Source organism: Salvelinus namaycush, chromosome 20 (genome assembly GCF_016432855.1).
Source record: "Salvelinus namaycush isolate Seneca chromosome 20, SaNama_1.0, whole genome shotgun sequence".
NCBI lineage: Eukaryota > Metazoa > Chordata > Actinopteri > Salmoniformes > Salmonidae > Salvelinus > Salvelinus namaycush.
The window spans coordinates 50,205,235-50,231,034 of NC_052326.1; the positions used below are offsets into that span (position 1 = coordinate 50,205,235).

General features: G+C 48.1%; 1 protein-coding gene across 1 annotated transcript; it reads left to right on the forward strand.

The window, feature by feature from the left end:
* Positions 1-1,734: 1,734 nt before the first annotated feature.
* Positions 1,735-25,243, forward strand: LOC120064659 (proto-oncogene tyrosine-protein kinase Src-like). The gene is made up of 11 exons (XM_039015283.1): positions 1,735-2,002; positions 10,295-10,394; positions 13,411-13,509; positions 14,242-14,345; positions 14,822-14,971; positions 21,913-22,068; positions 22,297-22,476; positions 22,729-22,805; positions 22,958-23,111; positions 24,405-24,536; positions 25,035-25,243. Exons 1-11 carry the CDS (start codon positions 1,735-1,737, stop codon positions 25,241-25,243), a joined length of 1,629 nt encoding a protein of 542 aa, XP_038871211.1.
* The last annotated feature ends 557 nt before the right edge of the window (positions 25,244-25,800 follow it).

Consider the following 25,800-nt stretch of genomic DNA (forward strand, 5'->3'; position numbering starts at 1 on the left):
CACATACTGTACACACCAGACACAACCTCACCCCCAGAAGCTGCAGCAACACTCCCACATACTGTACACACCAGACTCAACCTCACACCCAGAAGCTGCAGCAACTCTCCCACATACTGTACACACCAGACTCAACCCTAGATGCTGCAGCACCTCCTACCTTCTCTAGTCCTTTTTCAGCTATTCCTAGTTCCCTGCTCCTTCCCCACCCACTGTTAGTCACACTCAGCCCTGTCTGTCTGTCTGTCAACACACACACACGTTATGTTCTTCTATCCTCGTGGGGACCTGCAATGTATTTCCATTCAAAATTACCCAAACGCTAACTCCTAATCCTAACCCCCTAACCCTAATTATAAAACTGACCCTAATTATAACCCTTAAACCTAACCCCTAAGCTTAAAATAGCCTTTGTCCTCATGGATAATTTTTCTTGTTTTACTACCCTTGTGAGGTAATTTGGGGATTTTAGGTCCCCGCAAGGATAGAAGAAGCAAACCCCCCCCCCCCCCCCCCCTCACACACACACAGTCACTGTGAGTGTGTTGGAAACGAGACGTGAGAGACACGGGGTGTGTGTGTGTCAGAGCTTCTGTTCTCAGGGACAGAAGAACAGCTGCTCACACACACACACACTAACTGCCGCACACAACGGAACTAGCCGTGTGTGTGTGTGTGCGCGCGTGTATCATCTAGCCTGTAATAGGTTTCCATTGTGACTCATTCTGTTGTACAGAGGGAAGAATTTAACTGGTGTTTGTGTCCATGATTGTAACAGAGTCTGTAAGAATAGGATTCAATTTGAAATGCAGGGGTGATAAACCAAATACTGTAGAATTACCGACGATGATAAAATTCTTGTTGTCAATGTCGGCCAGGGCCTAAGTTTCCGCTCAGAGCTGTCATACACTTTGTCTTATATTGTGTACATTGTAGATCTGTATTTATTTAATACCAGGTTGAATCAACATATTATATGACCTTGAATCTACAAACACCCGTCGCTGTCTGTTGACTTTTTCAAGGTGTATTTGCCTTGTAAGCGGCTCCAGCAACTGAAACTGGAAGATCTCTAAGGAAACTCAATGAATGGACCCTGAATGGAGACTCAATAGCAGGGTCGTGTTCATAAGGTCACGTTTTCAAAATGTTTTGCAATGGAAAATGTGTGTGCCATATTGGACCAGGTAGTCCCTTTCAGCCAGTTTTCTTCCATTTGGTTCCTAATGAACACCACCCTGCTGAATGATTCTACTGTTGCAGGGAAAGGGATAATATAGAACCAGACCTGGGTTCAAATACTATTTCAAATATCAATTACTTTTACATTATTTATTTTTTTGAAAAGACAAGTAGTTTAATATTTTAATGTATTTGGAAATACACTTGGAAAGTATTTTAAAATCCACTGACCCAAATACACGCCCATGCATTTAACCCATGTATTTCAAAATAGTATTTTAAATACAATTTGGTAGACTATTTGTTTTTTTACAAATAACCATTTAAATACTAAAATAAAAGTACTTATTTAAATACCAGATACTCAAATACACATCAGGAAGAGATGGTTCTCTCCATCCAATCACCAGCTTGAGCTTGAGTGAATTCAATTCAGAGTTTGTATTGAATTGAGTGATTGCATTGAATCAAACAGGACTGAACTGCATTGAGCCAGATTGAAATGAATCCATTTGAGATTTTAATCATTGGTTCTTTTTCTCAGGCCTGCTGATGGGGGCGGGCAAGAGCAAGCCCAAGGAGCCAGGTCAGCGCTCACTGAGTCTCGATGGCACCATTGGCACGGGCTCGGACAGTGGGCACCACCACCACCTCAACTCGACCCAGCAGACCCAGACCCCCAACAGGAGTCCCGCCGTAGGGGGCGCCAGGCATGGCCACCACCCCGGGCATGCTCCCACCAACACCCCCGAGCTGGCGCTGTTCGGTGGAGTAGACCACACGAGCAGTATCACCTCCCCTCACAGAGGACCACTGGCAGGTAGGTGGAGCAGGGAGTTCTTAGGCTGCATTCAGCAACGTTGTGGAACGTTTAGATGGGCTGCTTTCAGCAGGGGGAAATGTTTTGGAACGTTCAGCTGGGCTGCGATTAGCATGGCAAAGCATTGTGGAATGTTCAGATGGAAATATGTTATGTAAAACAAACATGTTAATGTTCCACATTTCTTTGAAATACTTCTCAATAAAAATTTTGGATACATATTTCAAGTGTATGCCAAAAATACATCCCCCAAAGTACAGTACCTTTCTATTGATTTTGTTTGAGGAAGATCCAAAATGTCATTATTCATTCTGGCTAAGGGCTTATGCACGACGTAACGCGGAGTGCCTGGATGCATTCCAGGTGACTACCACATGGAGCTGGTTGAGAGAATGCCAAGAGTGTGCAAAGCTGTCATTAAGGCAAAGGGTGGCTACTTTGAAGAATCTCAAAAATAAAATATATTTTGATTTGTTTAACACTTTTTTTGGTTACATGATTCCATGCAGTGGCAAAAAAAGTATGTGAACCCTTTGGAAATACCTGGATTTCTGCATAAATTGGTCATAAAATTTGATCTGATCTTCATCTAGGTCACAGACAAGGTCTGCTTAAACTAATAACACACAAACAATTATACGTTTGTCTTTATTGAACACACCGTGTAAACATTCACACTCGGGATGCAAAAAGTATGTGAACCCTTGGATTTATTAACTGGTTGACCATCCTTTGGCAGCAATAATCTCAACCAAATGTTTTCTGTAGTTGCGTATCAGACCTGCACAACGGTCAGGCGGAATTTGACCATTCCTCTTTACAAAACTGTTTTAGTTCAGCAATATTCTTGGGATGTCTGGTGTGAACTGCTCTCTTGAGGTCATGCCACAGCATCTCAAATCGGGTTGAGGTCAGGACTCTGACTGGGCCACTCCAGAAATTGTATTTTGTTCTGTTGAAGCCATTCTGTTGTTGATTAACTTCTGTGTTTTGGGTCGTTGTCCTGTTGCATCACCCAACTTCTGTTTAGCTTCAATTGGTGGACAGATAGCCTTACATTCTCCTGCAAAATGTCTTGATAAACTTGGGAATTAATTGTTCCGTCGATGATAGCAAGCTGTCCAGGCCCCGAAGCAGCCCCAGGAAAAGCAGCCCCAAACCATGATGCTCCCTCCACCATACTTTACAGTTGGGATGAGGTTTTGATCTTGGTGTGCTGTGCCTTTTTTTCCTCCACACATAGTGTGGTGTGTTCCTTCCAAACAACTCAACTGTAGTTTCATCTGTCCACAGAATATTTTGCCAGTAGCACTGTGGAACATAAAGGTGCACTTTTGCAAACTTCAGACGTGCAGCAATGTTTTGTTTGGACAGAAGTGGCTTCTTCCATGGTGTCCTCCCATGAACACCATTCTTGTTTAGTGTTTTACGTATCGTAGACTCGTCAGAGATGTTAGCATGTTCCAGAGATTTCTTTTAAGTCTTTAGCTGACACTCTAGGATTCTTCTTAACCTCCATTGACCATTGAGCACTCCTAGGGAGAGTAGCAACAGTGCTGAACTTTCTCCATTTATAGACAATTTTTCTTACCGTGGACTGATGAACATCAAGGCTTTTAGAGATACTTTTGTAACCCTTCACAGCTTTATGCAAGTCAACAATTCTTAATCTTAGGTCTTCTGAGATCTCTTTTGTTCGAGGGATGGTTCACATCAGACAATGCTCCTTGTGAATAACATACTCAAATTTTGTGAGTTTTTTTTTAAAGGGCAAGGCAGCTCTAACCAACATCCCCAATCTCGTCTCATTGATTTGACTCCAGGTTAGCTGACTCCTGACTCCAATTAGCTTTTGGAGAAGTCATTAGCCTCGGGGTTCACATACTTTTCCCAACCTACACTGTGAATGTTTAAATGATGTATTCAATATAGACAAGAAAAATACAATAATTTTTGTGTTATTAGTTTAAGCATAGTATGTTTGTCTATTGTTGTGACTTAGATGAAGATCAAATTTGATGACCAATTTATGCAGAAATCCAGGTAATTCCAAAGGGTTCACATACTTTTTCTTGCCACTGTATGTTGTGAGGAGAACACACTGGAGTCATTTAGCCTTTGGTTGGAGTGGGCAATGTATACTGTAGGTGGAGCAAAACACCAGTCTCAACGTCAACAGTGAAGAGGCGACTCCGGGATGCTGGCCTTCTAGGCAGAGTTGCAAAGAAAAAGCCATATCTCAGCCTGGCCAATAAAAAGAAAAGATTAAGATGGGCAAAAGAACACAGACACTGGACAGAGGAACTCTGCCTAGAAGGCCAGCATCCCAGAATCGCCTCGTCACCGTTGACGTTGAGACTGGTGTTTTGCGGGTACTATTTAATGAAGCTGCCAGCTGAGGACTTGTGAGGCGTCTGTTTCTCAAACTAGACACTCTAATGTACTTGTCCTCTTGCTCAGTTGTGCACCGGGGCCTCCCACTCCTCTTTCTATTCTGTTTAGAGCCAGTTTGCGCTGTTCTGTGAAGGGAGTAGTACACAGCGTTGTACGAGATCTTCTGTTTCTTGGCAATTTCTCGCATGGAATAGCCTTCATTTCTCAGAACAAGAATAGACTGATGTGTTTCAGGAGAAAGGTCTTTGTTTCTGGCCATTTTGAGCCTGTAATCGAACCCACAAATGCTGATGCTCCAGATACTCAACTAGTCTCAAGAAGGCCAGTTTTATTGCTTCTTTAATCAGAACAACAGTTTTCAGCTGTGCTAACATAATTGCAAAAGGGTTTTCTAATGATCAATTAACCTTTTAAATTTATAAACTTGGATTAGCTAACACAACGTGCCATTGGAACACAGGAGTTATGGTTGCTGATAATGTGCCTTTGTACGCCTATGTAGATATTCCCTCCAAAAATCTGCTGTTTCCAGCTACAATAGTCATTAACAATGTCTACACTGTATTTCTGATCAATTTGATATTATTTTAATGGACAAAAAATGTGCTTTTCTTTCAAAAACAAGGACATTTCGAAGTGACCCCAAACTTTTGAATGGTAGTGTGTGTGTGTGTGTGTGTGTGTGTGTGTGTGTGTGTGTGTGTGTGTGTGTGTGTGTGTGTGTGTGTGTGTGTGTGTGTGTGTGTGTGTGTGTGTGTGTATATATATATATATAACAAAAATATACAATAATATATATAACAAAAATATATGTAAAGTGTTGGTCCCATGTTTCATGAGCTGAAATGAAAGATCCCAGAACTTTTCCATATGCACAAAAAGCTTATTTCTCTCAAATGTTGGGCACAAATTTGTTTACATCCCTGTTAGTGAGCAAAGATAATCTGACAGGTGTGGCATATCAAGAAGCTGATTAAACAGCATGATCAGTACACAGGTGCACCTTGTGCTGGGGACAATAAAAGGCCCATTTAAAATGTGCAGTTTTGTCACACAACACAATGCCACAGATGTCTGAAGTTTTGAGGAAGCTTGCAATTGGCATGCTGTTTGCAGGAATGTCCACCAGAGCTGTTACCAGATAGTTTAATGTTTATTTCTCTACCATAAGCCTCCTCTAAAGTCATTTTAGAGAATTTAGCAGTACGTCCAACCGGCTTCGCAACCGCAGACCACGTGTAACCACGTCAGCCCAGGTTCTCCACATCTGGCTTCTTCACCTACGGGATCACCTGAGACCAGCTACCCGGACAGCTGATAAACTGTGGGTTCGCACAATCGAAGAATTTCCCTGAGACGGTCAGAAACCCGTCTGTTTGCTGATAACAACGTTTTGAACAGAGTGCCCCATGGCGGGGTTATGGTATGGGCAGGCGTAAACTACGGACAATGAACACAATTGCATTTTATCGATGGCAATTTGAATGCACAGAAATACCGTGACGAGATTTTAAGGCCCATTGTCATGACATTCATCCGCCGCCATCCCCTCATGTTTCAGCATGATAATACACAGCCCCATGTGGCAAGGATCTGTACACAATTCCTGGAAGCTGAAAGGGCCTGCAGGACCAGACATGTCACCCATTGAGTCTGTTTGGGATGCTCTGGATTGACGTATCCGACAGCGTGTTCCAGTTCCCGGCAATATCCAGCAACCTTACACTTCCATTGAAGAGGAGTGGGACAACATTCCACAGGCCACAATCAACAGCCTGATCAACTCTCTGCGATGGAGATGTCGCACTGCATGAGGCAAAAGGTGGTCACACCAGATACTGACTGGTTTTCTGAAGGTGGTCACACTAGATACTGACTGGTTTTCTGATCCACGCCTAAACTTAAAGGTTATCTGTGACCAACAGATGCATATCTGTATGCCCAGTCATGTGAAATCCATAGATTAGGGCCTAATGAATTTATTTCAATTGACTGATTTCCTTATGCACTGTAACTCAGTAAAATCTTTGAAATTGTTTCATGTTGCGTTTATATTTTTGTTCAGTGTAAATCACACAGCTGACCAAATTACGTAGTATTTTAGTTCTGGGTTAACCAAGACTAAAAATAGCCAGGTTGTTCAGCTATATATGTACAAGCCACAGGAGGTTGGTGGCACCTTAATTGGGGAGAACGGGCTCGTTGTAATGACTGGAGCGGAATAGGTGGAACGGTATCAAATAAATGGTTTCCATGTGTTTGATGCCCTTCCATATTCCCCGTTTCAGCCATTTATTATGAGCCGTCCTCCCCTCAGCAGCCCCCACTGGTACAAGCCGAGGAGGAGAATCCCAGGACCTCAACAAGGTCACGATAGGACACATACAGCCACAACACAGTGGTCTTACTGACGATTGGTATGTAGTTAGCTAGCCAGGCAGGTAACGGCAGTGCCCAACCACCTGAATATCAGCTATGATGCACAATATGTGAATGTTTGTTTGTTTTAGGTACTATCACACTGGTGATTGCCTATGATGGTAAAGCTTTCCATTTGGCTATTTCCGTTAAGTGTATATCGTCTGTCTTGCTTAAAATTTAAGTAATTGACTCAAACAGCCATGTGATCACATTTCAAACATGTTCTCATGTGCCAACTGCATTCTGATGGCGACAGAGCGAGGAAGCAAGTGCTGCAAAAGTTCTGCAGTCTGCAACAAGTACAAGGAGGGGATTCAGGGGTTTATCACCGAGCACCTGGGATTTGTGGCCAACTGCCTGATTCGCTATGTCTAGTCCTCTGTAGCTAAGTTGGTAGAGCATGGCTCTAGCAACGCCTGGATTGTGGCTTTAACTCCCAGGGCCACCTATACAATAACAAATGTATGAACACATGACTTTAGGTTGCTTTGGATAAAAAGTCTCTGCCAAATTACAGTAATATTATTGTAATACCAGTTTTTATGAGTTGGTACACTATGACGAGAAGGTGAAGTAACTATTAAACGATTATGCTGTCAGCAATCAGTGAACACATTTTATTTCCCCTAGCTTTATGCTATAGTTGCAATATAATGTGCTTTCTGGGACCGACGTGTGTTTTATTCTCTTTCAGCACCTTCTAGTGTACTGGCGGTTTGTGTAGACTACTTCCTTTGGCGCAGGTTAGGAAGAGGAAACGGGATTACCTTTCCCTCAAACCATTCCATTTATTCCATTCCAATGAGCCCGTCCTCCTATAGCTCATCCCACCAGCCTCCACTAGTGTATTTGCAACATCTGTTGACAGCGAATATTGAATTACAATAAATATAATGTACTAAGTTTGCTTTTTGTGAAGACTGAAAAACATACTGGTATTGTTGAGATGGGAATGGTATGATCATGGAAAAACCTTCTTTAAGGCTACATCTGCTTGGAGTGCCAAGCCCGTCTCCAGGAGTGCCAAGCCCGTCTCCAGGAGTGCCAAGCCCGTCTCCAGGAGTGCCAAGCCCGTCTCCAGGAGTGCCAAGCCCGTCTCCAGGAGTGCCAAGCCCGTCTCCAGGAGTGCCAAGCCCGTCTCCAGTTTGACTTCGAAGACTCTCACAGACCTGACATGACACTATAGTGTGTCTAGACCATATGGTCAATCATTATTTTGCGTCTCCTGTAAAGTGATTGGTTGCACTTTAATTTCTGGGATTTTCTGCTGGCTAGAGCCCCCCCCGGCATCTAATTAACTAATCAAAGATTCCCCGGTTGAAACCAGGTGCTCGTTATAAAGGGATAGCTGAGAAACTATAGATGTTGTGACCATCAAGGACTATTAGGCAGCCCTAATGTAAATGCCGGTATCTCTTTGCAGGAAATGTACATTGGATTAGACAGCCCAACGTTTCCCGTAGTTGTTTTTATTTTGGCAGGGTGCAAAAAACAATGTAATATTCTAAGATGTGAATGCAAAAACATTAAATTGAAATGAATTCAGACAAATTTTTAAGCGTTGGCAACAGAGCTGATTATCCTACTGCCTAAGACCCTTGACTTTTTCCACATTTTGTTATGTTACAGCCTGATTTTAAAATGTATTAAATAGTTTTTTTCCCCTCACCAATCTACACACAATACCCCATAATGACAAAGCAAAAACATGTTTTTAGAATTTATTACAATTGTATTAAAAAATTTAAACTGAAATGACATTTTATGTAAGTATTCAAACCCTTTACTCAGTACTTTGTTGAAGCACCTTTGGCAGCGATTACAACCTGGACTAACCTGTATCCTGCACATTTACTCGGTACCGGTGCCCCCTGTAAATAGCCTCGTTATTGTTATGTAATTCTACTGTTACTTTTTATTTAGTAAATATTTTCTTAACTCTATTTCTTGAACTGCACTGTTGGTATTAAGGGCTTGTAAGTAAGCATTTCATGGTAAGGTCTACACCTGTTGTGTTCGGCGCTTGTGACAAATAACATTTGACTTGATTGGAGTCTTCTTGGGTATGACGCTACAAGCTTGGCACACATGTATTTCAGTAGTTTCTCCCATTCTTCTCTGCAGATCCTTTCAAGCTCTGTCAGGTTGGATGGGGAGTGTCGCTGCACAGCTATTTTCAGGTCTCTCCAGAGATGCACGATCAGATTCAAGTCCGGGCTCTGGCTGGGCCACTCAAGGACTTTCAGAGACTTCTCTCGAAGCCACTCCTGCGTTGTCTTGGCTGTGTGCTTAGCCTCGTTGTCCTATTGGAAGGTGAACCTTCGTCCCAGTCTGAGGTCCTGAGCGCTCTGGAGCAGGTTTTCATCAAGGATCTCTCTGTACTTTGCTCAGTTCATCTTTCCCTCGATCCTGACTAGTCTCCCAGTCCGTGCCGCTGAAAAACATCCCCACAGCATGTTGCTGCCACCGCCATGCTTCATTGTAGGGATGGTGCCAGGTTTCCTCCAGACGTAACGCTTGGCATTCAGGCCAAAGAGTTCAATCTTGGTTTCATCAGAACAGAGCATCTTGTTTCTGAGGGTCCTTTAGGTGCCTTTTTGGCAAACTCCAAGTGGGCTGTCATGTGCCTTTTTACTGAGGAGTGGCTTCCGCCTTGACCACTCTACCATAAAGGCCTGATTGGTGGAGTGGTACAGAGATGGTTGCCCTTCTGGAAGGTTCTCCCATCTCCACAGAGGAATTCTGGAGCTCTGTCAGAGTGACCATCGGGTTCTTTGTCACCTCCCTGACCAAGGCCCTTCTCCCCCGATGGCTCAATTTGGCCGGGCGGCCAGCTCTAGGAAGAGCTCTAGGAAGGTCTTGGTTCCAAACTTCTTCCATTTTTAAGAATGATGTAGGCCACTGTGTTCTTGGGGACCTTCAATGTTGCAGAAATGTTTTGGTACCCTTCCCCAGATCTGTGCCTCGGCACAATCCTGTCTCTGAGCTCTACGGACAATTCCTGTCAACTGTGGGACCTTTATATAGACGTGTGTGTCTGTGTGTGTTCCTTTCCAAATCATGTCCAATCAATTTAATTTATCACTGGTAGACTCCAGTCAAGTTGTAGAAACATCTCAAGGATGATCAGTGGAAACAGGATGCACCTGAGCTCAATTTCGAGTCTCATAGTAAAAGGTCTGAATACTTATGTAAATAAAGTATTTCTGTTTTTCACTTTGTCAGTATGGGGTATTGTGTGTAGATTGAGGAAAAAATATAATTTAATCAATTTTAGAATAAGCCTGTAACGTAACAAAGTGTGGAAAATATCAAGGGTCTGAATACATTCTGAAGGCACTAGTAGTTCTATATGAATATAGTGTATTACAAAAAAAGGATACTGTACTTTGCCTTGAGAGATGCCAATCCTCAGCTGCTTGTGTGTTAGCCCAAAACTCTCCCATCTCTAACATTTTGTGTGTGTCCGTCCTGTAGGAGGTGTCACTACATTTGTGGCACTCTATGACTATGAATCACGGACTGCCTCGGACCTGACCTTCAAGAAAGGCGAGCGGCTGCAGATCATCAACAACACGTAAGGAGATGCCCACTCCATCGTCTTCCTGTTGAGATACTACATGTCCACCATGTACTCTCACCTAGACACACACACTCATCCAGACGTAGACAAACCCAAACACACACCGTGTGGACACACAAGCATGCACACTGTACACACACACAGTCCCAGTGAGTGCTGACTTATTCATAATTCCTCGTTAGCCAGACAACACTGTCTGTCCCCTTTCTGTCGCCCCATCTGCTGTGTACAACATTACTACTAATGTTTTCAGATCTTACAAGGGCAACCTTGTCAGGTCATGTTCATTAGGCACCAAACCAAAGAAAACAAACTGAAACAACGAGGCACTACTGCTGTAAAATGTTTTCTGTTGTGTGCCCTAATGATCGCAATCCTGATTCTAGACCTTCTACTGTTGATTGGGTCTAATAGTTCAAGTTTGTCTTTTCCAAATGCATCACTCTGACAGACACAAGCCAGTTTGTTTCCAAAATATCTTTGTTCCATCACTGGGTATTTTGGTTGCAGCAGGAGAGAATACGTCATACCCAGATACAACAGAGTTGGATTACAGGAAGACAGTTCATAGCTCACTATAGGAAGACATTTTAAAATGCACTGTTTCAAAACATCAATTTCAGGTCAGGCCATGTGGGAGTTGGGTACAGGATGGTCTCTACCTGTTTTACACACACACACACACACACACACGTACACACACACACACACACACACACACACACGTACACACACACACACACACACACACACACACACACAGTTGAAGTCGGAAGTTTACATACACTTAGGTTGGAGTCATTAAAACTAGTTTTTCAACCACTCCATAAATGTCTTGTTAACAAACTATAGTTTTGGCAAGTCGGGTTAGGAAGTAATTTTTCCAACAATTGTTTACAGACAGATTATTTCACTTCTAATTCACTGTAACACAATTCCAGTGGGTCAGAAGTTTACATACACTAAGTTGACTGGGCCTTTAAACCGCTTGGAAAATTCCAGATAATGATGTCATGGCTTTAGAAGCTTCTAATAGACTAATTGACATAATTTGAGTCAATTGGAGGTGTACCTGTGGATGTATTTCAAGGCCTACCTTCAAGCTCAGTGCTTCTTTGCTTGACATCATGGGAAAATCAAAAGAAATCAGCCAATACCTCAGAAAAAATTGTAGACCTCCACAAGTCTGGTTCATCCTTGGGAGCAATTTCCAAACTCCTGAAGGTACCACGTTCATCTGTACAAACAATAGTATGCTAGTATAAACACCATGGGACCACGCAGCCGTCATACCGCTCAGGAAGGAGACATGTTCTGTCTCCTAGAGATGAAAGTACTTTGGTGTGAAAAGTGCCAATCAATCCCAGGACAACAGCAAAGGACCTTATGAAGATCCTGGAGGAAACGGGTACAAAAGTATCTATATTCACAGTAAAACAAGACCTATTTCGACATAACCTGAAAGGCCGCTCAGCAAGGAAGAAGCCACTGCTCCAAAACCGCCATAAAAAAGCCAGACTACGGTTTGCAACTGCACATGGGGAGAAAGATCGTACTTTTTGGAGAAATGTCCTCTGGTCTGATGAAACAAAAATAGAACTGTTTGGCCATAATGACCATCGTTATGTTTGGAGGAAAAAGGGGGAGGCTTGCAACCCGAAGAACACCATCCCAACAGTGAAGCACGGGGGTAGCAGCATCATGTTGTAGGGGTGCTTTGCTGCAGGAGGGACTGGTGCACTTCACAAAGTAGATTGCATCATGAGGGAGGAAAAGTATGTGGATATATTGAAGCAGCATCTCAAGACATCAGTCAGGAAGTTAAAGCTTGGTCGCAAATGGGTCTTCCAAATGGACAATGACCCCAAGCATACTTCCAAAGTTGTTGCAAAATGGCTTAAGGACAACAAGGTCAAGGTATTGGAATGGCCATCACAAAGCCCTGTGGGCAGAACTGAAAAAGAGTGTGCGAGCAAGGAGGCCTACAAACCTGACTCGGTTACACCAGCTCTGTCCGGAGGAATGGGCCAAAATTCACCCAACTTATTGTGGGAAGCGTGTGGAAGGATACTCAAAACGTTTGACCCAAGTTAAACAATTTAAAGGCAAATACTGATTGAGTGTTTGTAAACTTCTGACCCACTGGAAATGTGATGAAAGAAATAAAAGCTGAAATAAATAATTCTCTCTACTATTATTCTTACATTTCACATTCATAAAATTAAGTGGTGATCCTAACTGAACTAAGAGGGAATTTTTACTAGGATTAAATGTCAGGAATTGTGAAACAGTTTAAATGTATTTGGCTCAGGTGTATGTTAACTTCTTACTTCAACTGTGAGTGTGTGTGTGTGTGTGTGTGTGTATATATATACATACACACACACTCACAGTGTACCCACCGTTAGTTGCTGCTACTGTTCAATGGTCTGGTCTTGTGTGCTCTGCTGTTTGCTGCATTTCTTTCTGTGTGTTTTTGATGTTCTCTGCTGTCTGTTATTTCCCTCTCTCACGCTTCATGGTTTCTCTTAGGAGAAAGTACAGCTTCAGGTCAGTGAACTAATCCTTTCTGATCCCCCTGTCTTAACTTCTCGTCACCTTTCCTCTTTCCGATCAACCCCGTTATTCTTCAGTGTGCGCTGAGGTGATGTTTGTCAGCTCAACCTACAACAAACCAAACCATTTGTGCTTATGAACACAAAGGCAAAATGACAGTGTGTGAAATACGTTTTGTCATTGTTTTCACTTGGTTTCCCTGTTTTTTAAAATTTTATTATTATTTAGTCAAGAGAGGTTAAGATCTTTTTTGATCCTATGAATGTCATGGTGTGAGCACACAGTGTCCTCCACTGGTTTACTCCCAGGGCTGTTTTTAGGCTTCAACCACCGCCAAATGTGTCTATCTGATGTGAGTGACCAGTTAGTACTCTGAATGAACCCAGGGAGGGCTTCTGGTTGTCCAAGTCAATAACCCTGTCATCACCTCCTTCTCTCCTCTGTCTCGCTGCAGGGAAGGGGACTGGTGGCTGGCTCGGTCTCTGACTACCGGAGAAAGCGGTTACATCCCCAGCAACTATGTGGCCCCCTCTGACTCCATTCAAGCAGAAGAGTACATCAACTTTTCTTTTTTTTATCTCGATTTTTCCTGTTTTTGTTGGGTTATAAAATGTAGACTTTTTTTATTTTATTTTTTAAACAGCCGTGGGTTTAGAATGCTGTGATGGAGCTAGGGTTGCAAAATGCTGTTAACTTTCCCAATATTCCCAGTTTTTCCAGAAATTTTGGTTGGCAGATTCCTGTAATCATCAGGCAATGTGGACAAACCTGGGAATTTTGTTACTGGAATGTTGCAACCCTAGAAGAAGCAGCATGGCGTCCAGCTTTAATAACATTGGCCAAACTCTCTCTAAGATGTATGATTATGGAGAAACCCATCTGGATAGTAAAATACCCTGGTCTCAGATGTACTTCAGTGGTCCTCCATAAGGATATTAAAGGGACAGTTTCCCTCCAAAATCACAGTTTGTTAGGCATTTTCATTTCTCAAAAGTGGCCTTCTGATGGCATAACTCCATGTCCCAGGCCATCTGTTTTGTAGATTCACCTATATGCCACAATCAAAAATATGTTGGAAAAGATAAGCACTGTATAATTTCACCCCAAAAATGATGTGCTTATAAAGCTGGATCGACACAATACCACTGGAACGTGGACTCGTTGACGTTACGCTTTTTTTGAGGTCTGAATACGTGACCCAACTATGCTTTTGGAGTGCAATTTCACTTTGCTCAGTGGCAGGTTCTCACTGTTCTTTCTCACTCACTCTGGCCCACTTTCACAGGTGGTATTTTGGGAAAATAACTCGGCGCGACTCAGAGAGGCTCCTTTTGAGTTTACAGAACCGACGAGGCACCTTCCTGGTCCGAGAGAGCGAGACCACCAAGGGTGAGAAGAACCTCTCAGAGAGCGACAGACATTTTAGACGTGGAGTAGAAGCACTGTTAGGTTATTGTCAAATTCCTTGTTGAAGTTTCCTCTTTCTATTGTGAAGTAGTAAATTTGAACACGGAATGAACCCACCAAATGGTTGAAGAGGCACTTTGTCCCTCTCCCCCGAACAATGACAAAAATACAGTGAAACTGGCTTGTAGGTCCAGAGTTGAGTTTGAGGGTTCTGGGGTAATGAGGTCATGTGGTGTAGTTTATGCTGTGAACATGCAGTTTGCTGGTGTGTGTAGTGTGGAACACGAGATGCGTAACTGACTTGATTGGAGTATGACTAGTACAGATGTCCAGGTGATCCATTCAAACTTGAAGTTAACTGGTTTTGACCCACACATTACTCCTTCCACACACACAGAAGCATAGAGATGATGCAGACAATGTATCAAATTATTTTGTAATTCTATTTTTCTGCACAGGAGCCTACTGCCTGTCCGTGTTGGACTACGACAACACCAAAGGTCTCAACGTCAAACACTACAAGATACGCAAGCTAGACAGCGGTGGTTTCTACATCACCTCACGCACCCAGTTCAGCAGTCTGCAGCAGCTGGTCTACCACTATCATAGTGAGTAACCCTCTAGTCTATTACTGTCGCGGTGAGGAACCCGCTGGTCTATTACTATCATAGTGAGTAACCCACTGGTCTATTACTATCATAGTGAGTAACCCGCTGGTCTATTACTGTCATTGTGAGTAACCCGCTGGTCTATTACTATCATAGTGAGTAACCCGCTGGTCTATTACTATCATTGTGAGTAACCCGCTGGTCTATTACTATCATAGTGAGTAACCCGCTGGTCTATTACTATCATAGTGAGTAACCCGCTGGTCTATTACTATCATAGTGAGTAACCCGCTGGTCTATTACTATCATAGTGAGTAACCCGCTGGTCTATTACTATCATAGTGAGTAACCCGCTGGTCTATTACTATCATAGTGAGTAACCCGCTGGTCTATTACTGTCGCGGTGAGTAACCCGTTGGTCTATTACTATCATGGTGAGTAACCCGTTGGTCTATTACTATCATAGTGAGTAACCCGCTGGTCTATTACTATCATAGTGAGTAACCCGGTGGTCTATTACTATCATAGTGAGTAACCCGCTGGTCTATTACTATCATGGTGAGTAACCCGCTGGTCTATTACTATCATAGTGAGTAACCCGCTGGTCTATTACTATCATAGTGAGTAACCCGCTGGTCTATTACTATCATAGTGAGTAACCCGTTGGTCTATTACTATCATAGTGAGTAACCCGCTGGTCTATTACTGTCGCGGTGAGTAACCCGTTGGTCTATTACTATCATGGTGAGTAACCCGTTGGTCTATTACTATCATAGTGAGTAACCCGCTGGTCTATTACTATCATAGTGAGTAACCCGGTGGTCTATTACTATCATAGTGAGTAACCCGCTGGTCTATTACTATCATGGTGAGTAACCCGCTGGTCTATTACTATCATAGTGAGTAACCCGCTGGTCTATTACTATCATAGTGAGTAACCCGCTGGTCTATTACTATCATAGTGAGTAACCCGCTGGTCTATTACTATCATAGTATAGTGAGTAACCCGCTGGTCTATTACTATCATAGTGAGTAACCCGCTGGTCTATTACTATCATAGTGAGTAACCCGCTGGTCTATTACTATCATAGTGAGTAACCCGCTGGTCTATTACTATCATAGTGAGTAACCCGCTGGTCTATTACTGTCGCTGTGAGTAACCCGCTGGTCTATTACTATCATGGTGAGTAACCCGCTGGTCTATTACTGTCGCGGTGAGTAACCCGCTGGTCTATTACTGTCGCTGTGAGTAACCCGCTGGTCTATTACTGTCGCTGTGAGTAACCCGCTGGTCTATTACTATCATAGTGAGTAACCCGCTGGTCTATTACTATCATAGTGAGTAACCCGCTGGTCTATTACTATCATAGTGAGTAACCCGCTGGTCTATTACTATCATAGTGAGTAACCCGCTGGTCTATTACTATCATGGTGAGTAACCCGCTGGTCTATTACTGTCGCTGTGAGTAACCCGCTGGTCTATTACTATCATGGTGAGTAACCCGCTGGTCTATTACTATCATGGTGAGTAACCCGCTGGTCTATTACTATCATAGTGAGTAACCCGCTGGTCTATTACTATCATAGTGAGTAACCCGCTGGTCTATTACTATCATAGTGAGTAACCCGCTGGTCTATTACTATCATAGTGAGTAACCCGCTGGTCTATTACTATCATAGTGAGTAACCCGCTGGTCTATTACTATCATGGTGAGTAACCCGCTGGTCTATTACTATCATGGTGAGTAACCCGCTGGTCTATTACTATCATAGTGAGTAACCCGCTGGTCTATTACTATCATAGTGAGTAACCCGCTGGTCTATTACTATCATAGTGAGTAACCCGCTGGTCTATTACTATCATAGTGAGTAACCCGTTGGTCTATTACTATCATAGTGAGTAACCCGTTGGTCTATTACTATCATAGTGAGTAACCCGCTGGTCTATTACTGTCGCTGTGAGTAACCCGCTGGTCTATTACTATCATGGTGAGTAACCCGCTGGTCTATTACTATCATAGTGAGTAACCCGCTGGTCTATTACTATCATAGTGAGTAACCCGCTGGTCTATTACTATCATAGTGAGTAACCCGCTGGTCTATTACTATCATAGTGAGTAACCCGCTGGTCTATTACTGTCGCTGTGAGTAACCCGCCGGTCTATTACTATCATGGTGAGTGACCCGCCGGTCCGTTAGTGTCGCGCTGAGTGACCCGCCGGTCCGTTAGTGTCGCGCTGAGTGACCCGCCGGTCCGTTAGTGTCGCGCTGAGTGACCCGCCGGTCCGTGAGTGTCGCGCTGAGTGACCCGCCGGTCCGTGAGTGTCGCGCTGAGTGACCCGCCGGTCCGTGAGTGTCGCGCTGAGTGACCCGCCGGTCCGTGAGTGTCGCGCTGAGTGACCCGCCGGTCCGTGAGTGTCGCGCTGAGTGACCCGCCGGTCCGTGAGTGTCGCGCTGAGTGACCCGCCGGTCCGTGAGTGTCGCGCTGAGTGACCCGCCGGTCCGTGAGTGTCGCGCTGAGTGACCCGCCGGTCCGTGAGTGTCGCGCTGAGTGACCCGCCGGTCCGTGAGTGTCGCGCTGAGTGACCCGCCGGTCCGTGAGTGTCGCGCTGAGTGACCCGCCGGTCCGTGAGTGTCGCGCTGAGTGACCCGCCGGTCCGTGAGTGTCGCGCTGAGTGACCCGCCGGTCCGTGAGTGTCGCGCTGAGTGACCCGCCGGTCCGTGAGTGTCGCGCTGAGTGACCCGCCGGTCCGTGAGTGTCGCGCTGAGTGACCCGCCGGTCCGTGAGTGTCGCGCTGAGTGACCCGCCGGTCCGTGAGTGTCGCGCCGAGTGACCCGCCGGTCCGTGAGTGTCGCGCCGAGTGACCCGCCGGTCCGTGAGTGTCGCGCCGAGTGACCCGCCGGTCCGTGAGTGTCGCGCCGAGTGACCCGCCGGTCCGTGAGTGTCGCGCCGAGTGACCCGCCGGTCCGTGAGTGTCGCGCCGAGTGACCCGCCGGTCCGTGAGTGTCGCGCCGAGTGACCCGCCGGTCCGTGAGTGTCGCGCCGAGTGACCCGCCGGTCCGTGAGTGTCGCGCCGAGTGACCCGCCGGTCCGTGAGTGTCGCGCCGAGTGACCCGCCGGTCCGTGAGTGTCGCGCCGAGTGACCCGCCGGTCCGTGAGTGTCGCGCCGAGTGACCCGCCGGTCCGTGAGTGTCGCGCCGAGTGACCCGCCGGTCCGTGAGTGTCGCGCCGAGTGACCCGCCGGTCCGTGAGTGTCGCGCCGAGTGACCCGCCGGTCCGTGAGTGTCGCGCCGAGTGACCCGCCGGTCCGTGAGTGTCGCGCCGAGTGACCCGCCGGTCCGTGAGTGTCGCGCCGAGTGACCCGCCGGTCCGTGAGTGTCGCGCCGAGTGACCCGCCGGTCCGTGAGTGTCGCGCCGAGTGACCCGCCGGTCCGTGAGTGTCGCGCCGAGTGACCCGCCGGTCCGTGAGTGTCGCGCCGAGTGACCCGCCGGTCCGTGAGTGTCGCGCCGAGTGACCCGCCGGTCCGTGAGTGTCGCGCCGAGTGACCCGCCGGTCCGTGAGTGTCGCGCCGAGTGACCCGCCGGTCCGTGAGTGTCGCGCCGAGTGACCCGCCGGTCCGTGAGTGTCGCGCCGAGTGACCCGCCGGTCCGTGAGTGTCGCGCCGAGTGACCCGCCGGTCCGTGAGTGTCGCGCCGAGTGACCCGCCGGTCCGTGAGTGTCGCGCCGAGTGACCCGCCGGTCCGTGAGTGTCGCGCCGAGTGACCCGCCGGTCCGTGAGTGTCGCGCCGAGTGACCCGCCGGTCCGTGAGTGTCGCGCCGAGTGACCCGCCGGTCCGTGAGTGTCGCGCCGAGTGACCCGCCGGTCCGTGAGTGTCGCGCCGAGTGACCCGCCGGTCCGTGAGTGTCGCGCCGAGTGACCCGCCGGTCCGTGAGTGTCGCGCCGAGTGACCCGCCGGTCCGTGAGTGTCGCGCCGAGTGACCCGCCGGTCCGTGAGTGTCGCGCCGAGTGACCCGCCGGTCCGTGAGTGTCGCGCCGAGTGACCCGCCGGTCCGTGAGTGTCGCGCCGAGTGACCCGCCGGTCCGTGAGTGTCGCGCCGAGTGACCCGCCGGTCCGTGAGTGTCGCGCCGAGTGACCCGCCGGTCCGTGAGTGTCGCGCCGAGTGACCCGCCGGTCCGTGAGTGTCGCGCCGAGTGACCCGCCGGTCCGTGAGTGTCGCGCCGAGTGACCCGCCGGTCCGTGAGTGTCGCGCCGAGTGACCCGCCGGTCCGTGAGTGTCGCGCCGAGTGACCCGCCGGTCCGTGAGTGTCGCGCCGAGTGACCCGCCGGTCCGTGAGTGTCGCGCCGAGTGACCCGCCGGTCCGTGAGTGTCGCGCCGAGTGACCCGCCGGTCCGTGAGTGTCGCGCCGAGTGACCCGCCGGTCCGTGAGTGTCGCGCCGAGTGACCCGCCGGTCCGTGAGTGTCGCGCCGAGTGACCCGCCGGTCCGTGAGTGTCGCGCCGAGTGACCCGCCGGTCCGTGAGTGTCGCGCCGAGTGACCCGCCGGTCCGTGAGTGTCGCGCCGAGTGACCCGCCGGTCCGTGAGTGTCGCGCCGAGTGACCCGCCGGTCCGTGAGTGTCGCGCCGAGTGACCCGCCGGTCCGTGAGTGTCGCGCCGAGTGACCCGCCGGTCCGTGAGTGTCGCGCCGAGTGACCCGCCGGTCCGTGAGTGTCGCGCCGAGTGACCCGCCGGTCCGTGAGTGTCGCGCCGAGTGACCCGCCGGTCCGTGAGTGTCGCGCCGAGTGACCCGCCGGTCCGTGAGTGTCGCGCCGAGTGACCCGCCGGTCCGTGAGTGTCGCGCCGAGTGACCCGCCGGTCCGTGAGTGTCGCGCCGAGTGACCCGCCGGTCCGTGAGTGTCGCGCCGAGTGACCCGCCGGTCCGTGAGTGTCGCGCCGAGTGACCCGCCGGTCCGTGAGTGTCGCGCCGAGTGACCCGCCGGTCCGTGAGGGTCGCGCCGAGTGACCCGCCGGTCCGTGAGGGTCGCGCCGAGTGACCCGCCGGTCCGTGAGGGTCGCGCCGAGTGACCCGCCGGTCCGTGAGGGTCGCGCCGAGTGACCCGCCGGTCCGTGAGGGTCGCGCCGAGTGACCCGCCGGTCCGTGAGGGTCGCGCCGAGTGACCCGCCGGTCCGTGAGGGTCGCGCCGAGTGACCCGCCGGTCCGTGAGGGTCGCGCCGAGTGACCCGCCGGTCCGTGAGGGTCGCGCCGAGTGACCCGCCGGTCCGTGAGGGTCGCGCCGAGTGACCCGCCGGTCCGTGAGGGTCGCGCCGAGTGACCCGCCGGTCCGTGAGGGTCGCGCCGAGTGACCCGCCGGTCCGTGAGGGTCGCGCCGAGTGACCCGCCGGTCCGTGAGGGTCGCGCCGAGTGACCCGCCGGTCCGTGAGGGTCGCGCCGAGTGACCCGCCGGTCCGTGAGGGTCGCGCCGAGTGACCCGCCGGTCCGTGAGGGTCGCGCCGAGTGACCCGCCGGTCCGTGAGTGTCGCGCCGAGTGACCCGCCGGTCCGTGAGGGTCGCGCCGAGTGACCCGCCGGTCCGTGAGGGTCGCGCCGAGTGACCCGCCGGACCGTGAGGGTCGCGCTGAGTGACGCATTATAAGCCCATTATTAGCACCATATATGTTAATAGATGCTTACAAGCATGATTATTATACAGCAAGTAACACCAAACTTGAAGTGAATGTTTTGGTGTTTATTTGTTCATGTACTGTAATATGGTATAAAGTCAAGGGCCTGGTTTGGGCAATTCAGTCGTTCTGTTTCACATCCGTTTCCAACTAGTGTAAAGTGCAATGGCTATCTGTCTCCGGACTTGAAACCCATTGAAAACCTGTGGTTTGAATTGAAGGGGGCAGTCCATAAGTACAGACTAAGGATATCAAGGTTCTGGAAAGATTCTGTATGGAGGAATGGTCCAAGATCCCTCCGAATGTGTTCTCCAACCTCATAAAACGTTTTAGAAAAAGGCTCAGTTTTGTAATCCTTGCAAGGTGAGGTATTGTTTACTTGTTAAACAAAATATTTTTCTATGATCAATTGTATTAAAACATATAATTCCCAAGATTTTTTGCAAACAATATAGCTCAGTATTTGAATGATTTATTTTGTATTGTGATTTTTGCTCATTTTTATCAAGGCTGTCAATAATTTCCGATCCAACTGTATATATTAAATATATAATTTTTGTTACATGGTATGCAGTGTCTTTGTCAATAATACATCAAAGTGAAACCGAATACAGGCTACACAGACAGAATAACTCAATAAGAATATTGAACACACGTCTTTATTTTCAACTTTTTACCCGTTTTTCTCCCCAATTTCATGGTATTTAATTAGTAGTTAGTCTTGCCCATCGCTGCAACTCCTATACGGACTCGGGAGAGGCAAAGATCAAGAGTCATGCGTGCGCCAAAACACGAACCTGACAAGCTGCACTGCTTCTTGACACACTGCTCGCTTAACCCGGAAGCCAGCAGCACCAATGTGTCGGAGGAAACACCGTACACCTGGTAACCGATGTCAGCGTGCATGCGCTCGGCCCGCCACAAGGAGTTGCTAGAGCACGATGGGACAAGGACATCCCGGCCGGCCAAGCCCTCCCCTAACCCGGATGACGCTGGGCCAATTGTGCACCGCCTCATGGGTCTAACGATCGCGGCCGGCTGCGACACAGCCTGGGATCGAACCTGGTTCTGTAGTGACGCATCTAGCACTGCGATGCAGTGCCTTAGACGGCTGCGCCACTCGGGAGGCCAAACACATTTCTGACACTTGTCAGATGTGCCAATCTCTCAAAAAAACCAAAACAACTGTCTAGGTGGATAGTGTTAACAAGGGTGGACAGTTCCAGTTGTCTAGGCGGTGACCGTATGCCTCGCTCTGTCTTCCCGTACCGAACCACAGAGCATGCAGATGGACTGTGCCACTGTCTGACAGAGGTGTGTCCGGTGCTGAAGCCTCAGACCCAGGGCCTGGCCCGCGACGCCTGGGAGATATCCCGGGAGTCCCTCCACCTCGACCTCAAACTGGGCCAGGGCTGCTTCGGAGAGGTCTGGATGGGTAAGACACACACACACAGTTCTTTGAAGTATAGATGAATAATAAATAGTCTTTTAACAGACACTTTTATTCCAACTTCATGTATTTCAACTATAACTTCATATAAGGACTGTGTAGTTGGTTGTGGCAGAAACGTGGGTCTGTTCCATGGGCTGTCCTGTGTACTCCTTTAGCTTCGTTGGCTAGGTACTCTGGGTACTCTGACCCATGGCTACTGTGTTTCTACAGGGACATGGAATGGTACAACGCGGGTGGCCATCAAGACCCTGAAGACAGGTACCATGTCCCCAGAGGCCTTCCTCCAGGAAGCCCAGGTCATGAAGAAGCTGAGACACGAGAAACTGGTGCAGCTCTACGCCGTGGTGTCTGAGGAACCCATCTACATTGTCACCGAGTACATGAGCCAAGGTAACAGTAGAGCAAACATCATCATCATCATCATCATCATCGCTGACTACATGGCTGTGGTACAGCCTGGTCTTCATGTGTGTATACACACACACACACACACACACACACACACACACACACACACACACACACACACACACACACACACACACACACACACACACACACACACACGTTGTTCTTGTGTTCCCTTTCTCCTGCCTTCTCTCTCTCTCTCTCAGTATTCTGATAACACTGTCGCTCCCACAGGTAGCCTGTTGGACTTCCTGAAAGGTGACACGGGCAAGCTGCTACGTCTTCCCCAGTTAGTGGATATGGCATCTCAGGTGGGACAAACGCTACAATGTTCAATACCTTTTGGCATAATGGTCTTATTTCAGTTGATTCTAAGTTTTTCTCCTCTTTTGTTCATTTTTACTCAGAATTTTCTCTCTCTCTCCGTGTCTCTCTCTCTCTCCGTGTCTCTGTGTGTGTATAGATTGCAGCAGGGATGGCATATGTAGAGAGAATGAACTACGTCCACAGAGACCTCAGGGCTGCCAACATCCTGGTCGGGGACAACCTGGCATGTAAAGTGGCCGACTTCGGCTTGGCCCGCCTCATAGAGGACAACGAGTACACTGCTAGACAGGGTAAGGCTACAGTACCCTGCAAGACAGGGTAAGGCTTCAGTCAACGAGTACACTGACAGACATGGTAAGGCTTCAGTCAGGCTACAGTACCCTGCCAGACAGGGTAAGGCCTCAGTCAACGAGTACACTGACAGACAGGATAAGGCTTCAGTCAGGCTACAGTACGCTGCCAGACAGGGCAAGGCTTCAGTACGCTGCCAGACAGGGCAAGGCTTCAGTACGCTGCCAGACAGGGCAAGGCTTCAGTACGCTGCCAGACAGGGCAAGGCTTCAGTACGCTGCCAGACAGGGCAAGGCTTCAGTACGCTGCCAGACAGGGCAAGGCTTCAGTACGCTGCCAGACAGGGCAAGGCTTCAGTACGCTGCCAGACAGGGCAAGGCTTCAGTACGCTGCCAGACAGGGCTAGGCTTTAATACACTGGCAGACAGGGCAAGGCTTCAGTCAAGGCCAAATCTGTAGTTGTGTGTCCTAAACTTGGTCTTGGAGGACCCCTGTTTATCCTGGTCTTGGAGGACCCCTGTTTATCCTGGTCTTGGAGGACCTTTGTTTATCCTGGTCTTGGAGGACCCCTGTTTATCCTGGTCTTGGAGGACCCCTGTTTATCCTGGTCTTGGAGGACCCCTGTTTATCCTGGTCTTGGAGGACCCCTGTTTATCCTGGTCTTGGAGGACCTCTGTTTATCTTGGTCTTGGAGGACCCCTGTTTGTCCTGGTCTTGGAGGACCCCTGTTTGTCCTGGTCTTGGAGGACCCCTGTTTGTCCTGGTCTTGGAGGACCCCTGTTTGTCCTGGTCTTGGAGGACCCCTGTTTATCCTGGTCTTGGAGGACCTCTGTTTATCCTGGTCTTGGAAGACCTCTGTTTATTCTGGTTTTCTTTCCAACTGGTCTCGGTGTGTAAAGTGGACAACTTTAGCCTGCCGCCCCCTCCTCATAGAAGATGAGGCTTCTGCTTAACCTGGTCTCTTGATTACTTGTGTTTATTGTTTTTAAAGTTGTTAAATGCAGACTTTGTGACTTCAGTGATTGTAATAAAGGGGCTAAATAACTTCAGGAAAATGTACTAATTCTGACTCTGTGAAAGGACCAATGTATATCACAACCAGGCCCACTGGAGACCAGCAAAATTAGAACAGCGAAAGTAACCGTCAAGTTTTCCATTTGTAGAGAGGCTCAACTCTAGCCTTGTTTTAGGAAAATAGTCTTGTATTGATGTATTCTAGTTAAAACAGTGACATTTTGGCTACCATGGTCTTTTATCAGAGTGTGTCATCAATCAGGTTTTTGTTTCCCCAGGTGCCAAGTTCCCCATTAAGTGGACGGCACCAGAGGCTGCACTCTACGGACGCTTCACCATCAAGTCAGATGTCTGGTCATTCGGGGTCCTGCTCACTGAACTGGCCACTAAAGGCAGAGTCCCATATCCAGGTACCAGTGATTTTTAGTAGTACACGCTCTGCTCACAATAGGTATAAAACACCAACGTGTTGACACACAATGCTTCTGCAGGTTTACATATACGGTATACTTTGATTACATATACGGTATACTTTGATTACATATACGGTATACTTTGATTACATATACGGTATACTTTGATTACATATACGGTATACTTTGATTACATATACGGTATACTTTGATTACATATACGGTATACTTTGACTAAACAGTCTTCCAAGATGAGGAGTTGTATACAATTGCACTTAGAAGGAAGTGAAGGGTTGGTCTTTTTTCTGTGTGTTTATTTCTAATATATATTAGAGGGGTGTTGGATTGAATGCTATGTTATTTTCAGCTATTATTTGATTTCCTAGTGGAATCATGTGCTATACAAAAGTTTAACAGGTTTTATAGAAAAACACTGTCGAATGTGTTTCTCTCTCTTTTATTTATTTATCTATCCCCTCCATACACTGTCTTCAGGCATGGTGAACCGGGAAGTGTTGGATCAGGTGGAGCGTGGCTACCGGATGCCCTGCCCTGCTGAGTGCCCAGCCTCCATGCACGAGCTCATGCTCACCTGCTGGAGGAAGGACGCAGAGGAGCGCCCCACCTTCGAGTACCTCCAGGGCTTCCTGGAAGACTACTTCACCTCCACCGAGCCCCAGTACCAGCCTGGGGAGAACCTATAAGGCTCAGGGACATCAACCACCCCCCCCCCCCCCCCCCCCCCCCCCCCCCCCGGGCCTCATGGATGGACTTGCCCACCCCCCTGCCCAATGCCCACCCCTGCCCAATGCCCACCCATGTCACTGCCCACCCCTCACTGCACGCTGATCATGGGTCAGGTTAGTGTTATTTCCCCACTGTAATGGACTATGGTTAAGGATGGTTTAGGAGTGGGAAGAAAAGGGGAGCTGATCCTAGACCTGTTGTTATGAGTGACTTCTAACCTGAAGCTACAGAGACCGGTTTTGTGGGGACTGTCATAGTGGTTGAGGGTTGGACTGATGCGAAAGGTGCTGATCCTAGATCTGTGGAGGAAAGATGGTAAGTGTCCTAAGGTGGAGTAGGGTGCAGTTGCCCCTGGATGCTGATCTTGGGTCAATTTAGCATTTTCTCCACTAATGGTTAAGATCAGGGGAGGGGAAGCTGATCCTAAATCTGTAGCTAGGAAAAACTTCAACCCGAAGTGTCCTAAGGAAGGACGGAGGATAGTGAGACGGAACATGGCCACTGTTTTGACCCT

What these genes read in the sequence shown, in the direction of transcription:
- LOC120064659 (XM_039015283.1), top strand. Translation starts at nt 1,735, where the DNA reads ATGGGGGCGGGCAAGAGCAAGCCCAAGGAGCCAGGTCAGCGCTCACTG. An exon ending in GCTGGTCTACCACTATCATA is followed by an intron (nt 14,972 to 21,912) that starts GTGAGTAACCCT and finishes ACCGAACCACAG; the next exon opens with AGCATGCAGATGGACTGTGC. An exon ending in CGAGTACACTGCTAGACAGG is followed by an intron (nt 23,112 to 24,404) that starts GTAAGGCTACAG and finishes TTGTTTCCCCAG; the next exon opens with GTGCCAAGTTCCCCATTAAG.